This window comes from Semicossyphus pulcher, unplaced genomic scaffold (genome assembly GCF_022749685.1).
Source record: "Semicossyphus pulcher isolate SPU_LCO1_2020_fin unplaced genomic scaffold, fSemPul1.0.p SCAF_11, whole genome shotgun sequence".
Taxonomy (NCBI): Eukaryota; Metazoa; Chordata; class Actinopteri; order Labriformes; family Labridae; genus Semicossyphus; species Semicossyphus pulcher.
The window spans coordinates 24,949,893-24,966,993 of NW_027211615.1; the positions used below are offsets into that span (position 1 = coordinate 24,949,893).

Sequence of the window (17,101 nt, forward strand, 5' to 3'; positions counted from 1 at the left end):
GTTTAAAAACTGTAAGTGGAGGAGTGAGTGAGCTCTCTCAGTAAGAGAAAATGTTGACATAAATGGCAAGGACTGTACGGTTGGTTAAGAGCTGAGTTTTCTGGTCATTTTGCACTCAACAACAGGCTGAATTATGTAGCACAGAGGCCTGTTTTTCTCATTGACTGGTCAATATTTCTTCACCGCTGCAACGATTCCTGGACGTGTCGGGCAAGCACACTGACTTTTAATAAGAGACGTACAAGTTTTAAAAGATGAAAATGATATTTAACTCAGCAATAAAGACAGTTTTTGTGAATTTCTTTAACATTGATGAAGAGGAACAAGACTTTTAAGATGTTAAAAACAAATTGTTTATATGAAATCTTGGCTTTTTGAATGAACTTTCTGTTTGTCTTTTAATTCAAACTGACCTGTTGATGTGATCGTGTGTGTGTTTTATTCCAGAGAGACTCATATTTGAGATCAAAAAGAAGACCAGGAACATAGAAGGTAAAAGTTTTATTCATTCTTTTTGGCTTGCCTTTTTTTTGCCTTTATTTATAGGACAGCTGAAGAGAGACAGGAAATTTAGGGAGTAGAGAGTGGGGGGGTGACATGCATCAAATGATTGGCAGATTGGGAGTCGAACCTGTGATCACTGCGTCAAGGACTGCAGGCTCTATACGTGGGGTGCCGGCTCCACCAACTGAGCTAAACCAGCGCCCCTCAAGCATAATTTTTATTCAAGAGATTCAAGTCTTTACTGTCGTTGTGCAAAACAACGAAACAGCGAATCATCTCCCTGAGCTGCGTAGTGCAGAATTAGATCAAATACAAATAGAATAAAATTTAATGAAACAACAATAAATAGATAAAGAAATAGATAAAGACATCTGCAGATTAAAAAAACGTTACACATAGTGTAGGTACAGTGATTTGTAATATAAGATCTGTAGCTGTTCCAGCTTATTGTCCTGTGAGACACTTTAGACTTTGAATAAAGAAGTGATGCCTGACAAATGTCTTCTTAACTGGATGGATTGCCAAAATTCCTGACATTAATTCTTTATACAGTGTTATTGTTTGCTTAAGAGGTTGATTAAAAACATAATTTGCCCCTTGTAGGAAGTTATATTTTAATAGTTCACTTACCAGAGTCTCATAAAATATCCCTCTAAATGTGACCACGTATTAATTTTAGAAAATGTTGATCTAAATGTAATTTTGTCACAATATCTGCAATGACTTAAAGTCGAGCTGAAACGGCATTTCGAGAGTATCTAGCTTCCGTATCGTGACGTATTTCCGAGTGAAACAGGACGTGCAGGCGGGACATATCATTAGAGGGATTTGATTTAATCGCTGAGAAGTGGGCGTAGACAGACGTTCTCCACAGCGCAGTAGCTAGCTAACTGACCGAGCGTTCTTGGTGCTCTGCGGCTAAATGTTCCAGATTGATTGGTTGAAATTGTTTGGTGCTAACTTACGTAAGCACGCGTGAAATTTAGTTTTACCGGAAGAAAAAATGATCGGATTTTGATATAAGAATACGAAGAAATGAATTTTCTGTATTTTTTTTGGCCTATATTGTCAAATAGATGCACAATATTACCGGGGATGTGATCTAAAAGGATTAAAATGACATTTTTCATTTCACCTCGACTTTAAATTCTTTGTTTTTACTGTTGCGTGAAGGGAGACTGACAAAGTAAGAATTCCATTGTATGGTGTAACCGCTGTGTTTTTACGGTTTTTCCATTCGCAACCAATACAGGGAATAACTTTGGTTGTTTCTAGGAATGGTTTTTAACTGTTTGCGAGGTACATTTTCAGTTGTTTTCTTCCTGTTTAATACATAAAAAAATGTCAATTAGGATCATTTGCCACACATTTTGCATCAGTGGAAAAGTCGAGCCTCAATTAAATCCCTCAAATCGTAAATCAAGTTTGGATTCACTCAGTGTTTCTGCAGCTCAGGGCAAAACATTTCTGCAATCCAATTCTAGTTCTTGTTAACATATTGTGGCATTTAGCCGATTCATTTATGCAGCGAGACCCACAACAATGATTCAGAGGTGGACCCGTGTGAGGGCCCGGGCATCCAAAATAGATTATGAGCTGGGAAGTTGTAAATCACAGCTCCTGGCCGTGTAATTACTCAGTGTTTGTTATTGATCATACAGCAGAATGATGTTGTTTGGGCCTAACAGGCAGTAAAAGTCATACTTGTGCCTTTAAAAGGAGATAAACAGTGTTATATATAATATCGTGAGCATGTGTGTGTTTGTTCAGATATCTGCATCTCCTGTGGAAGCCTCAACACCTCTCTGGAGCATCCTCTCTTTGGAGGAGCGATGTGCCAGGGCTGCAAAGTAAGACCCCTCCCAGAACACCTTTCACATATGTGTGGCACTTAATAATTTGATTTTCTTATGATGGAATCGTATAATGATAAGATGATCATATGGTAGTGTAATTTTATTAAATTATGATGTATTTCAAAGTTTATGTAAATATTTATTCAATACAACTTCGACCATTCACTTTGACACATTCAGACTGTTAGATATCCCCACTTCTTCCACCCATGACAACACTCAGAGGGTTTACTGCTATGTAAGGCGAATAAGCGAATAGATAAATAGCTATACAATACAATGGCGATACAAATATATAACATAATCATAGTTAAAGTAGCTGTAAGCAACATCATTATTTCAATGTAGGGTTAGGGTAGCCGTTGTGCGGTGCGTCTCTCTGCAGCACCGAGACAAGCAGAGAGAAAGAGAGGAGAGATGCTGTTTATTCCAGAACTACTCCTAAAGTTATTATTATAGTTATGATTCTTGGTGTGGGCCACCTTTGGAGCTTAGTGCTACCGTTAGCGGCTACCGTAAGAGCTACTGTTCCCTGTCAAGAAGGGACAGGGCCACCTCTGCATCGCTTCGCTCTTCAGCCCCTCCAAGCTCTTCCCTCTTTTTGCTTCTGTAGCAGTGCATGCCGTTGCAAGTTGCACAGCTCCTGACTGACACAACCTCTGCGTGCGCGCTGCTGACACAAGTCACGTAGTAGCCAGATGACGCTAGTTTGTTGCAGAGTCGCAGTGATTGGTAGTTACATGGAACGCTAACCCTGATTGGTTGTTTGATTCAGACCAGACAAAATTTTGAACAAACTAAATACAAAGAGGCGGGCGCTCACAGTCACTGATCATTTCAATTTTATATTGGCAAATCCAATGATTAAAACTTGCATTTTTAACCAAATTCTTCTGAAATAATGTTGTGTACTGTAGCTTTAAATGAGAAAATAGACAAATAAATAAACAATATAAGCTGTCAGGGGTGTTTGAAAAGTACACATCGTTATAGGGAAGGATTTTCGTTTGGCTATGACTCATAACTGTTTCATTAGGTCAATTAATTGATTATTTATTTTGCCTTTAAAATACAAAAAATATAACGAAAAATGTCACACAATTTCCCCAAACACAAAGTGACGTCTTCAGATTGCTGCATTTTTTTCTTTCAACAGTTCAAACCTCAGATAAACCCTATGAACAATGACATCCTGCAAAGATGGAATCACGTGATATGCATGACATTGCATTTCCCTAGTGGGCCACATTGCCCACTCTCCTTTCCGCTCTGTTTTGAAAGCAATAAGATAACCATTAAACGATTGGTGAAGATGTTGATCACACGTGAACAAAAACCAAACAAACTCAAGTAGAAACAAAAAAAATGTCATCATGGTGGACGACAAAGACACCTTCTCTCTCTGCCTGCTCATGACTCTGCTCTGTGCTCTTGCAGAACTCGTTCCTCGAGTGTGCGTACCAGTACGACGACGACGGCTACCAGTCCTACTGCACCATCTGCTGTGGAGGCAGGGAAGTGCTCATGTGTGGCAACAACAACTGCTGTAGGTCAGTACAGTCACTGGTTTCACCGCCGAGTATGGGGTTGGCAAGCTGCGGGTGTTTCTTCTTGTGGCCAGGACGAGGTTTTAGATTTCACATTAGCACAAACAATTTTGCCATGAATGTCGAACGGATAAATGACTCCCTTTATTAGCAGCTGTGTAAGCCAACTAGTGTGAAGCAGATTTACTTATGTGAAAAATAAAGTTTATTTTGGCATCAAACCCTCTGACCTAATCGCTGCAACTGTGCAGCACAACTCAGCAGATACCGGGAGTCAAGCAGTGGTTCGGGGAAGCACTCATATTTTGAACTGTCAAATTAAAGTAGCCTTAGCTGAATGATAAAACACTCCGTTACAAGTAAGGCTCTGAATTCAAAATCTTGCTTAAGTTAAAGAACAAAAGTATTAGCATCAGTATATATATATATATATTTTTTTGTCACAAGGTTATATTCTGTTATCTCGTTAAAACAAAAGGCAGACATCTTGATATAAGGAGACAATTTCTATGTATAATGGCATGGCACTCCAGATCACTAATAAAAAGTAAGGACAGGAAAGAACATTTTGTCGTGCCGTTATTAAGAGGTCATTTATTTGTTTCCTGGAAGTAAATAATTAACTCAAATACTAGATTGAAATAGACTGAAAACATTAAATCAGCTTCGGGTATAAAAGTGCTCATTATGCAGGATAATAAATATTATATCAAGTGATTATAACTTGTGATGGATTAATGTTGCAGCTGGTAAAGTTTGGGCTAATTTAGATGACTTTTAATACTACCGGGCGGTTAAATCAACAATAATACATCATTTGTTAAAAGTTAATATATAATTTATATTTATAATCTGTCCTGCAAAATAACTAATTTTGTCCCATAAATAAAGGGTTTATGGAAAGTACAATATTTGCCTGTGAAATGTCGTGACAGAGAGGTACAAAGTTGTATAAAATAGAAATACTCAAGTAAGGTGCAAGTCCTTCAAAATAATGTACTTAAGTAATTAGTGTTCTTAGTTACATTGCACCACTGGAGTCAGTCTAGTACTGCACTACTGAGGCGTCTAACTGCTTCATCGTGGTTTGCAATCAGTTAAATGACGACCAGCAGCCAGACTGGATTGCAGTTAACACAGTTCGTTTATTGATTTCTCCATAAATCCGGGTTAATATAGTTAATTTCCAATGTACAGCAAAACAAACACGCAACTTTCGGTAACAACAAAATTTCGCACTTCGGCGGTCAAAAATCGTTGCTCTATCAGGATCAAAAGCCCGACCTCGACAGCGAGCTTACTACCTTCATAACAGCGCTGCAGTATCACAAGTGACACCCACAGCTGAAACCAAAAATTCCTATTAAATGGTGGCACAAGAATCCCGCTGTTAGCTCCTACAGGTAATACAACAACTGCATCTGACACTGAGCAAAAAGCCCAATGCAACCAGCTTTGATTCTTTCTATTGAAACATCTATGTTAAATCCAAACCCAGAAGTCAACCTAATCAGTAGAAGTAGGCAAATACGAGTCACCCAAGCCTTATACAATTAATTGAATCACACCAAAACCCACAATATTACATAATCTTATAAAGAAATGATTTGCTTGCAGGTGTTTCTGTGTGGAGTGTGTTGATCTGCTGGTCGGAGCCGGCTCAGCGGCGGCAGCGATCGAAGAAGACCCCTGGAACTGCTACATGTGTGGCCCCCGGAGCACCTACGGGTTACTGCGACGACGGGACGACTGGCCCTGCAGACTACAGCACTTCTTTGCCAACAACCACGAACAGGACTTTGTGAGTCTGACAGTCGCAAACATTTCCATCCGTCTCATTTCTGTTCTTCATTTATAATGAGGACATTACAGTGTTTATAGGTGTACTTTGCAAATGAGCTGTTTGATTGTAAGTCTGACGGTTTCCCCTCGTATCTAATCTGCTCTCATAACCCTTCCAGACAAATTGGCTCAAATATATCATAGTTAAATGGGAAATATTCATGTGGGGTTAGTGAGGCCTCTGCTCTGGGGCTTGTCACATTTTAATTATCCATGAAGGCTAATACAGATCAAAACTGTCTGTGTTCAAATTCAATTATAAAAGCTCTCCAGTCCTCAGACTGTAAGCCCTCTGCTCCTTCTTTACGTCCTGTAAAGTTTAGCACCTGTCAGATCGTGTTCCCATCAATATCTCTTCTTCTCTTTTAGGAGCCAGCCAAGTTGTATCCTCCAGTCGCAGCAGAGAAGAGGAAACCAATCAGAGTTCTCTCGCTGTTTGACGGCATTGCAACAGGTAACCAAGTGCAGAACATTAAACGAGTCTCTTCATTATCGATGAACTGATGACGATGGTGGTTAAAAGTTACCATGACTTGTCGATCCCATCATAGCCAGGTCCTAAAGCAGGGGTGGCCAACCCTGCTCCTGGAGGGCTACCTTCCTGCATGTTTTAGGTTTCTCCGCATTCCAACACACCTGATTTGAATGATCTGCTCTTTATCAACCAACTGAAGCGTCTCAGGGGATTAAATTAGCAAAACATTCGAATCAGGTGTGTTAGAGTGCGGAGAAACCTAAAACATGCAGGAAGGTAGCCCTCCAGGAGCCCGGGTTGGCCACCCCTGCCTTAAAGCATACCTGCTTTATCAAATATGTTACTCTAAATGGGACCATGATTTACAAAATTCACATTAGGCAGTGCTAAAGAAAGCGTTAACTAACAATTGAGACCACAAACTCATTCGGAAAACGTTAACTGAAGGTTTAAACCAAGTTCTAGTAAACATCAGACTTCTTTCTCCATCCACTGGAGTCGCCCCCTGCTGGCCAAAGAGTGCAAGTTTAAGGCATAATTGTCATGAGCATGTTAGCCTTCTAATAATAGCTTGTCTGTCCAAGCACCATTGAACGTTACTCTCACAGCCTCACAAAACCACTTGAATCATTACTGTCTCTTAACCCTGTTCTTTTTTAGTTCATTCATTCATTATTTTATCTTTAATATGACAGAAACAAGATGGTGTTTATAATGCTCGATGTTTGTTTTAAAGGAACTCTACCACAGTCTTATTTTCTCTTCATGGAGCATCTTTACTGGAGTCATTGGAGGGTTAAGTGGCTTCAGTACAGGAACGCTGTCATGACAAATGCATAACGTGTGTGTGCACTCTCAGGTCTGTTGGTGCTAAAGGATTTGGGCATCCAGGTAGACAAGTACGTGGCATCTGAGGTGTGTGAAGACTCCATCACTGTGGGCATGGTTCGACACCAGGGTCGCATCATGTATGTCGGTGATGTACGCAACGTAACACACAAACACGTGAGTGAAAGTGCTGCTTTGCTTCGTGAATGTGTCACTGTAACATTTGGGGACATTTACCTGATTTTGCAACCTTCCTTATCAACCCTAATTTACTGTGGCAATGTTAGATTGAAGAGTGGGGACCATTTGACCTGGTGATAGGAGGAAGCCCCTGCAACGACCTCTCCATAGTCAACCCTGCGAGAAAAGGCCTTTACGGTAACAATCTCTCCCTCTTTGAATCTGTTGGGGTTCCACCAGAGTGAAACATTTTCCTTTAGAGCTTACATTTTAAAAAATGTGATGTTAAGAAGAAAAATACAGAAGAAATATTCTCTTCTTGGCTACAATTCTTATTGTGATTTAACTCTTCATGTGGAGGCTGAACTTCTCTTTTCCTGCAGAGGGAACAGGCCGGTTGTTTTTCGAGTTTTACCGCCTGCTGCACGAGGCTCGACCGAAGCCGGGCGACGAGCGGCCGTTCTTCTGGCTGTTTGAGAACGTGGTCGCTATGGGAGTTAGCGACAAACGAGACATTTCCCGCTTTTTAGAGGTAACACGGAGACACCTGCTCAATACAGTCGTTAAATAAGGGCATATAAGAACAGACTCCTTTGAATCGCACGCATTATGACAGGTGAGCTCGCATTGAAGGATGCAGGAGAGCAGGTTTTTGTTCTTATTAGACACTTAAAGATGCTAAATACAGTTCTTTAGGTTCCCCATGAACACTATGTGTTTTTATATACATATACTTTTAGCATAAGGGTCTTAATAAAGTAATACATGCAGGCAGAAGGTTTTGTTATATTTAGTGAAACAGGAAGTAACCCTGCTGCTCCTCTTCAGTGTAACCCCGTGATGATCGACGCCAAGGAGGTCTCTGCTGCCCACCGCGCTCGATATTTCTGGGGAAACCTGCCCGGCATGTCCAGGTAATACAAACACACACACAATTGTTATAATCAGAAGTTCTTTCAAATATATAAAAGCGGAATTAAAATGTACTCCTGCACTTTTACATCTACATGTTTTAATGTTCTGTCCCTTCTTTTTTGTCTACATGCTTGGTGATTTCAGACCTCTGACGCCCATGGCAAACGACAAACTGGACCTGCAGGAGTGCCTCGAGCACGGACGCACGGCGAAGGTAACCCCACCTCTGTGAGAATGTGCGTTTGAGTGTGTATATGTGCGTGTATGTGCTTCCTATCATACTGTATCTGACTTTTTGACCAGTGGTGGGCAAAATTGGGAGTTCAGAAAAGGTCGGGCCAAATTTGTAAAGAATTTAATCCTCGTTCCTACTTGATGTGATGACTGAAATGTTTGAAAAATGTCATGATGATGAGCCTGCAGCAGCTAAAGTTAATGTCTGTAGACATTGAAATTTAGGAAATGTTCAATATGTTTTTGTCCTCTGAGCATAGAAACAGTTTAATAGAAACATTTCCTTCTGCGGACTAAATCTGCAAACATTTACTTCTTTTGACGTCTATTTTTACTGCATTCTCCTGCTGCTACTTTTCCACTGTTGCTCTGCTAACCTCAAAATTGTGCTTCAACAGACTAGTTGATTTAATGTACACTGTTCCTTTCCACCACTGGTCTTTCTATACTTCTTCAAATCACAATGTATCATAGTAAGCTGCTTTAACAAAACAGCTGTAGGATTGAATAAGGACTTGCGTGTGTGTGTCTGTCTGTGTTTGTGTGTGTTTGTTTGTGTGTGTTTGGCTCTGGATGTTAATTCCAGTTTGAGAAGTTGCGTACGATAACGACACGCTCCAACTCTGTGAAGCAGGGGAAAGACGAGCATTTCCCCGTCTACATGGACAACAAGGAGGACATCCTCTGGTGCACCGAGATGGAAAGGTACGCTGTTGTGCGTTTGTGTCTCTGCTCTGTGTGTGTGTGCGTGTGTGTGTGTGTGTGTGTGCGTGGGTCCCTCTAATTTTGCTTTGTTTGCATGTTCACAAATCAAGGCAATTAGAATTAACGAGTGCATTCCTTGATTGTTATTTAATCTGCCGCCGCTGCTTTGTTCGGGTTGCATCTTAGTAGTGCTTTATTAACTCACTATATTGAAAAGAAGTGCATCAGTTGATTTTAGTTATATTTTGTTCACTTAATATTTTACATTGTGTCTCCCTCTGTGAGTTAATCAGATTTCTAACACATTGGTGGCCAAATCTAGACATGCAAACAGTTTATTGCCACATTTTGAGAGTTTCCTCTTAAAGCAACGTAAATTCAAGAAAGCATTTATTGTCATAGTATTTTTATAGTGTGTTTTTTAACTGAATGAATGAATGAATAGCGAGTTCTTGCTGCAGGAAACAGATTTCATACATACAGAGAGATAAAATTAAAAGTAAAATCGAATCGAACGTATTTATTTTTTGGTAGTTTGTATTATATATTTGTAACGTAACTATGTTGTGTTTCCTTATTATACGGCTTTCAGAGAGGAGGGTAAAGAAAAAACGTAAGGGAAACTTGTTTTTAACTGTGAGAGAAAACACAGATCAGACAGATTACTCGACACACAGATTACTCACCTGAGTATCACAAAGTGAAATAATGTGTAAAAATAGTTTTCACTTTATTATTTGTGCTAGATTTCAGCCACAGAAAATAAAAATAATAATAAACATTATGTTCGATCGGGTTTGTCTTGTCAAAGATGTGCTAAGTGACGAGTGGTTATTTACTTTTCCCATTAATTTCTTGACTAATCGATTCATGTCGGTTCTATAAAATGTTTATCAAAGTAATTATGTCCTTAAAGTGGTAACCTCGAAGATTCAGTTTCATCCTCTTTGGCGGCATCTATAGCGATAGCACACTTCCCAGATATTCAGACAGTGTTGCATGTGTGACGTCCACGGTTGGCTCCGGTTGTAACTCTTGATTTTCCTCGCTGACGGTCGCTTTCCTTTTTAGACTGTTTGCCTTCATTCGACTGAAAAAGCAGCCGCTTAGCTCCGCCTACCGTCTCACCCTCTGGGTGATGGAAAAGGCGTCACTAACTGGGCGCCGCTTGAGATTTTTTTTTTGCGAAAGCCGCCACAGACAGCCAGTCCGTAATTCTGCAAATGCAAAGGCTTTCATCAGTGGGCCATAGGCTCAATCACCATTGTGTTACCTCATTCGGTGATCGATAGAGACTTAACAGACATTTATTTAAAGGAAAATCTTCGAGATTATTACTTTAAGTTGCTTTTTTCTTTCTGTGAGTTTATAAATATTCTAATATATAGCAATAAGATAGGAAAACTGTAAATCCTGATTTTTAAGAAACAAAAAACAAAAATGTTCAAATTTTTTCTTGAAGAATAAACAATCATTGAATCAATAGCTGATAACCTTTCTGTCAATCCACTGTTGATTATTTTGTCTTTGCTTCATACACCTTTTAATCCAGTTTAAACTGTATTAACAATAAATGTCATATGTGTGTCCGTGTGTGTGTTTGTGTTTCCAGGGTGTTTGGTTTCCCCGTCCACTATACCGACGTGTCCAACATGAGTCGTCTGGCCAGGCAAAGGCTGCTGGGACGTTCCTGGAGCGTCCCCGTCATCCGGCACCTCTTCGCCCCGCTCAAGGAGTACTTCGCCTGCAACTAGTCACACACACCACCAACCCCCTCTCTCTTTAACACACACACATACATATATATACAAAAACAACAAGTAATGACATGCACACACAGGATACAGCGAGTACATGAAGGTTGGCTGACGCAGGATGACCGGACACACACACATACAAACACACTCTCTGTAAAAGACTGCTTCCCTAGATCCCATGTAGACCACTGGCTGACCTAAGTCCCCTGGTGCTACCTTGCAGATGTCCACACACACACACACGCACATACACACACTGGTGCAGGTCACTGTACAAACATCCTGTCCGACCTTGAAACTGGTGTCTTCTGCAGCTGGAGTTCAAACCCTCCAGAAGCCCAGACTTTCTGTTTTTAACAACCTCTAAACACGTCAACACACCACTGAATCTCTCAGAACCGGTAACACTTAACTAATGTCGACACTTGCAAAGTGACAGTGCTGATGGTGTTTAACCACATGCAATGAACACAAATATACACACACCAGATAAACGTTCATGGTGCTGGTCAGGCAGTGACAGAGTCAATATGGTGCCACTTTAATACAACACTTCAAAGATTTTGGTGCTCTTTTAGACTGAACAGTCTCCTGATGCTAACTGAGTTAAACCAAATGCTAACGAGCAGGTGGAGGAAACACCAGGCGAGAGAGGGCGGGAGTGTGCATGAATTTTTAAACATCTATTTATATGTGAAGTCAAGTGAGAGCGTGCAAAAGATAAACAAGGAAGGCGTTTTTAACAGGACTACAAAAACATCTGATTGTCAAAGCTGCTCTGGAGGTAGAAATTAGATAAGAGCGGGAAGAGCCCAGAAAAAAACAGTCAACATAAACGTTCTCTGGAAACGACATTGTAAATGTGAATTTTATGACGGTGCAACTGTAGTTTTACGTTGTTTCTTCTTTTGATTGTTGCCCAGATTCTTCAATTTGCCTGTAGTTTATTAAACTCCATTAAAGTCATGAACTTTTATTGCCCCAAAAGCAACTTGCTTTCCGCAAAAAGCATCCAAAAAGATGTCAACGCGAATAATATAACATGAAACATAAGCATCCTTTACACATCATAAAAAGCATAATTTAGGGCCTAGGCTTCCTTGTACATATACATACATGTACATACATATATAAATGATAAAATCAAGACAATGACAGGTGAAGAAGATATCAAATCAGAAACATAAACTTTTCACGTTTTCTACAAACGTGTAGATCATCAGTGAAATGTCTTGTTGTTGTGTAAATCTGCAGTGTTTTGAGTGCCCTCCAGTGGGCAGAGAGCTCAATGCACGGCAAGGCAACTTAATTTATATGGCACGTTCATCAGTGCAATTTAATTTGCTTAAAAGGGTAATCAGTAAAAATACTGAATTGGTACAAGCTTTATCAATTAAAGGAGTGCAAAGTTACAATGCAATTCAAGAGGTACTATGATTAGAAATAGGCTACAATAATTAAGATAATAACAAATATCACAGAAAATCCGATCAAATGAAAGTTACAAAGTTAATCTGAGAGATATTTTTTTGGCTGTAAGTGTGTGCGTAGTGTAAAATACGGACCTTTTTTTTAAGCCTTGATTTGAAAGCTGTCAGCATCAGGGTTTGTCTTCTGTCATCTGGCAGATTATTGCAGCTCTGTGTTGCGTGATAAAACAAAGCTGTTTCACCGTGTTCTGTCCTGAACGGCTCAGAGAGAGGGCACAACAAGGTCACATGCTCATGATGGGGAACACAATCCTTTTTTTTTTTGCACACCGAGTTAGAGTTAGCAGTCACTGGATTCGAGTCACTTTTTTATACTCAGTAACATCTTAAAAAGCTAAACTGGTTCTATTATTTCTTGGTAGTTTTTGCAATATTTCATGCACTGATTGTACATTAAAGGTAGCTAACGCTTTGGTGAATATGTTGTGATTTACTGTACATGTGTAGCATTTTAGGTGCAGGTGTATTGCATTGATTACTGTTGCTGAAAGACTGTGACGTTCATCTTAATGCTGCAGTAACTGCATGTTGCTTCAATGAAGGTTCAATGTTGCAGTTAATGTCTGCGTGAAATTCAGAGCTCTTGTGCTAAAATTAGTCCCAGCGAACCAACCTGCAGATAAGATGTCATAAAACTGTACCAAACGTATTTAGTCGGATCATTTCATTAAGTTTGCAGTTATAAAGGACGCTATTTTAAGCCTAGAGTCGTCATTCTTTAACTATTTTGATTTACTTTCAGCTCTAATAATCCTTACCCCCCTCCGCACACAACAGTAATACTGTGATGTAAAGTAGTCTTTTTATGTAGCATGGCTAACTCTCGTGTTTTCGCCCCTCATGAGATTGGCTTTTCATTTTGTGTGACGTGTTGTGCACTTCCTCTCGAGCTATCTGCATAGTGCAGTTAGAAGATGTTGTGACCTCCCAAGGTCGGGAATGCCAGCCAGAATCATTAAGTCTGCAGGCTATTTAAAGGGATTGTAACATCATTTTAATTAAGATATATGACCAATAAACTCTATATATCTTTATAATGATGCTGATATTACCCTGCATAAAGTGTGCTCTCCAGCTTAAGTGTCAAAAGCTCAATTTAATGTGCCCGGACGGTGACATATTTTTTTTTGATTGGTTTTAAAACATCGTCCTCGCCCTCAAACATCCCATCTCCTCATTCCTATTTGTGTCTTTTTAAACAAACAGAGGTCGGGTGTTGGGTAATCTGCTCTAAAACAACAATCTTGTGTTTTTTCTCTCAGACGTTAAATGCGTCCAGTGAGATTATTTCTGCCTCCAGAGCAGCGCTGCCTCTGAGAATCATTAATGGACTTTTCTGGACTCTCGCTCACACTAGCAATTAAAGTAGAAAGGCTGCAGTCGTGGGATTAAAAGCTGAACCTTTGTGGCTACTGTACAGCGTCTCTTGTGGCTCAGTTCAAGTGTTTTTCTAATGATGCAAAAGTGACCAAGTCATAGCCCTCGCAGTTTCGCTCCTAGTTGCGCTCAAAGAGTCCAAAATGACCTCCAGTTATCGCTGCAACGTCCACTAAAGCCAGAACCTTAACACTATGCTGGTTTTCTACTTCCTCCGACTGAGTCAGAGAGCCCTGTAGTAACAACGTCCTGATATCACACAGTTGTAGGATATGGCTCGGGTGTTTCTTCTGCCGTTTGCCCCAATGCATGCTGGGATAGGCTCAGCCACTCTGTGACCTTGAGATAGGAAAGGGAGACAGACAGAAAAATAATGTCATCATATAAAATATATCCTGAGACTATGATACACACACACGCTATGTGTAAACATCGATTCAGACAGGGCTGTCTTTTGAGAAAACATCTCTGGTGCTTTTGGTCCTCAGGCGGCCATCTTTTTACAGGAAGCCTTCCGATCCTCTGACCTTCCTCAGATACCAGCTAACGACTGGACACACACACACACACATGCACGCACACAAACAGAAACACACATACATGCACAAACAGTAACAATAACCAACAATAAACCAGCAGGTTCAAGTTTTTTCCATCATGTTTACTCTCCGTTTATACAACCAACCTTCAGGTGCTTTTTAAACTTTGCTCTTTTTTACAGTGCGTTTGCAGGTTAAACACACACACACACACACACACACACACACACAAACAAACACACACATTTGCTGGAAACACAGTGCCGACTTTCACGCTTCTCCTTTCCCTACAACACACACTAACAAACATACACACTGTGTTTTTGCCGGCCGCCTGTCCCCATCAGGCTTCCCACGGTGCCGCCGGGTGTGACATCATCACCCTGCGTCGCTTGGTGCTCCCAAACCCCCCCCTGCCCCCCCCCTCCCTCTAGCCTCCACTCCCCCACCCCAGGTGCTGCATGTCAGTCAGTCAGTGTAATCTCCGATTCCATGTTAGATTAGGGAGTAATGATCATAATAATAATGGTAATAATAATTACAATAATAATCTGTTATTGTGTGTGTGTACTGTTCCAGGTTGGTGCTCAGTTCAGTTCAGTCTCAGCCTGAAAGGAGAGAGGGAGGCTAGAGAAAGCATATATTACAGTTAGTATAGTGACTTGTTATTGTACCAGAGGATGCCAGAAGAAATTGTTTAACAGAAGAGCTAAAGGACGCTCTCAAACAAGCGAGTTGAAATAACACCGGGTGTGGAGGAAGCAGGTTGATGTCCAACTATAGACTCCAACAACGCCATCAATAAATACACAGAAAATAAAGAATAGGACATCTTTAAGAACTTTCCCCCGCAGGTTCAAACAAAATACAAAACCTCATAACCCACAAGGTCATCAAGAAACAAAAGAAGCTTTCGCTACACACAATTTACGGTTTATTTCTTGTGAAATACCTAAAGGTGTAAGAAAGTAATCTACAGATTATTTTCTTGGTTAGCCCAAAATACGTAATTGCGGGAGCACATTCCCAGATATCCAGACAGTGTTGCATGTGTGACGTCCACGGTTGGCTGTAATGGTTGTAACTGTTTGCCTTCATCTGAGCGTCCAATTTGTTTCTTTTTCTTTGGATTTTCACTTATTGTTGAAGTTGTATCTGTAGTCATCCATCTTGTCTTTGTTTGTTCAGCCATAGTAGATTACTGTTTACGCGCAGCATTTGCAGAGACCGGGAAAGCAGCCGCTTAGCTCCGCCTACCCTCTCTGACAGAACAACCACTGCTGGCTGATGGAAACGCTTTTCCTTAAAGGTCGCCACAGCCACCCAGTCCATATTACTGCAAAGGCTTTCATCAGCGGGCCATAGGCTCAATCACCATTGTGTTACCTCAATCGATGATAGATAGTGACTTAACAAACATTTATTTAAATGAACATCTTTGAGATTATTACTTTAAACAAATGATCTATTTTCAAAATAGCAGTTGTTGGTTGGTTGGTTGTTGCTGATTGATGAAAAGGTGACTCAAGTAATCCCTCCAAATGTCATTCAAATGAAACAATCTGAGAAGGGAATTTCTTCAGGACAGAGTCTTTTGTTTATTTGCGCTTATTAAAACAGACATACATACAACTACAGAATTAAAATGCCCAAAAGGCCTTATTACTTACCTCTCTGTAAAATATTAAGGGGTCAAAACCTCCCTAGGTACAGCCTGAGAAAGCTCACCACCAGATGATTTTATAGGATAGAGACCAAACATTTGCACAGATTTTGACTTTCTTTTGGGGAGAAATAACTGATACTGAGACCGTCCTTTTGACCACCCTCAAGGAGACTAACACAACAAAAATAAGTGTTAAAAATAACTTTGGTTAACCGCTCACAAATTGCTTGAAGAGGCCACACCCCATAAGGAATAGGATCCACTCCTTACAGTAAACAAATAACGACCCCCAAAAGAGAAACTTGATAATCTTATAAGATTAAAAAAAATATGCTCTGTCAGAAAGAAGGTGTTTGTGATAACGACGATCATAAAGGTTGGCCTTAAAGCGGTGTTGTTTCAACCTGTATCTGTTTGAGGGTGCAGTCAGACTACAGAGCGAGGAACGGAGTCGATATTTTAACGTTGTGAGGGACACGGTGATGATGTTTCTGTTCGCCTATCGACAGCTTTTAGGCTGAGTGACGCGTTATTTTCAACACTGATAAACTTACAAACACAAACACACAACACTGTTAATAACACACGCTGAGACACACATGCACACACACCAACAAACACAAAGCTGTGGCGCATTCAGACACTCATCTCATGGACTAAATGAAAGATGAGCTTTTAGGAAAAGGAGGACCTGTTGGTGTTTCAAAAGGTGCTAAAATTTTATCTGAAAATAAGAAAAATATATTGTTAGGAGTATAAATCAAGTTTGTCTTTACAATGACTGTATTTAAGTTTGTCGTAGTAATGAAGAGGCACTATTATTATTTTACTCTTGTATGAATATGAACTAATTAAAAGGCATTTTAACTTTGTACTTGAACTATGTAAGAAATGAACCGTGAATAAAAAAAGAGACTGTTTCTTGTGATTTGGCCTGAAGGCTCCGTGTTATCTACATTCATGTCAGTTAAGGGTGTAACTTCTTAATACCAAATATGAATACAAATACAGTTTTACAGCTTATTTAACCATCTGTGCTGTTAGCGCACTCTCCACTGAGGCTGAGCAAAGTTTGCTGACTTCAAACCAACACAATGACACTCAGCATTTTCCTCATGTGTTGTTAGTGTTTGTGGTTTGTGGACATGGCCCTACTACACAAATAATAACTGAAACTGTGACACTC

General features: G+C 40.1%; 1 protein-coding gene across 6 annotated transcripts in view; it reads left to right on the forward strand.

The window, feature by feature from the left end:
- LOC138585339 (DNA (cytosine-5)-methyltransferase 3A-like) overlaps positions 1 to 16,180 on the forward strand; it is a 66,874-nt gene extending 50,694 nt beyond the window's left edge. For 3 of the 6 annotated variants that reach the window (XM_069657634.1, XM_069657636.1, XM_069657635.1), the window contains 12 exons: positions 448 to 492; positions 2,275 to 2,354; positions 3,798 to 3,910; positions 5,525 to 5,708; positions 6,119 to 6,203; positions 7,084 to 7,229; positions 7,340 to 7,430; positions 7,616 to 7,764; positions 8,061 to 8,146; positions 8,277 to 8,361; positions 8,968 to 9,086; positions 10,699 to 16,180. In XM_069657634.1, coding sequence (XP_069513735.1) covers positions 448 to 492; positions 2,275 to 2,354; positions 3,798 to 3,910; positions 5,525 to 5,708; positions 6,119 to 6,203; positions 7,084 to 7,229; positions 7,340 to 7,430; positions 7,616 to 7,764; positions 8,061 to 8,146; positions 8,277 to 8,361; positions 8,968 to 9,086; positions 10,699 to 10,840 — 1,325 coding nt within the window. In that variant the 3' untranslated portion in view covers positions 10,841 to 16,180. The remainder of the gene's footprint in view (positions 1 to 447; positions 493 to 2,274; positions 2,355 to 3,797; positions 3,911 to 5,524; positions 5,709 to 6,118; positions 6,204 to 7,083; positions 7,230 to 7,339; positions 7,431 to 7,615; positions 7,765 to 8,060; positions 8,147 to 8,276; positions 8,362 to 8,967; positions 9,087 to 10,698) is intronic. The other 3 variants (XM_069657640.1, XM_069657637.1, XM_069657639.1) reach the window with 2 other exon arrangements.
- The last annotated feature ends 921 nt before the right edge of the window (positions 16,181 to 17,101 follow it).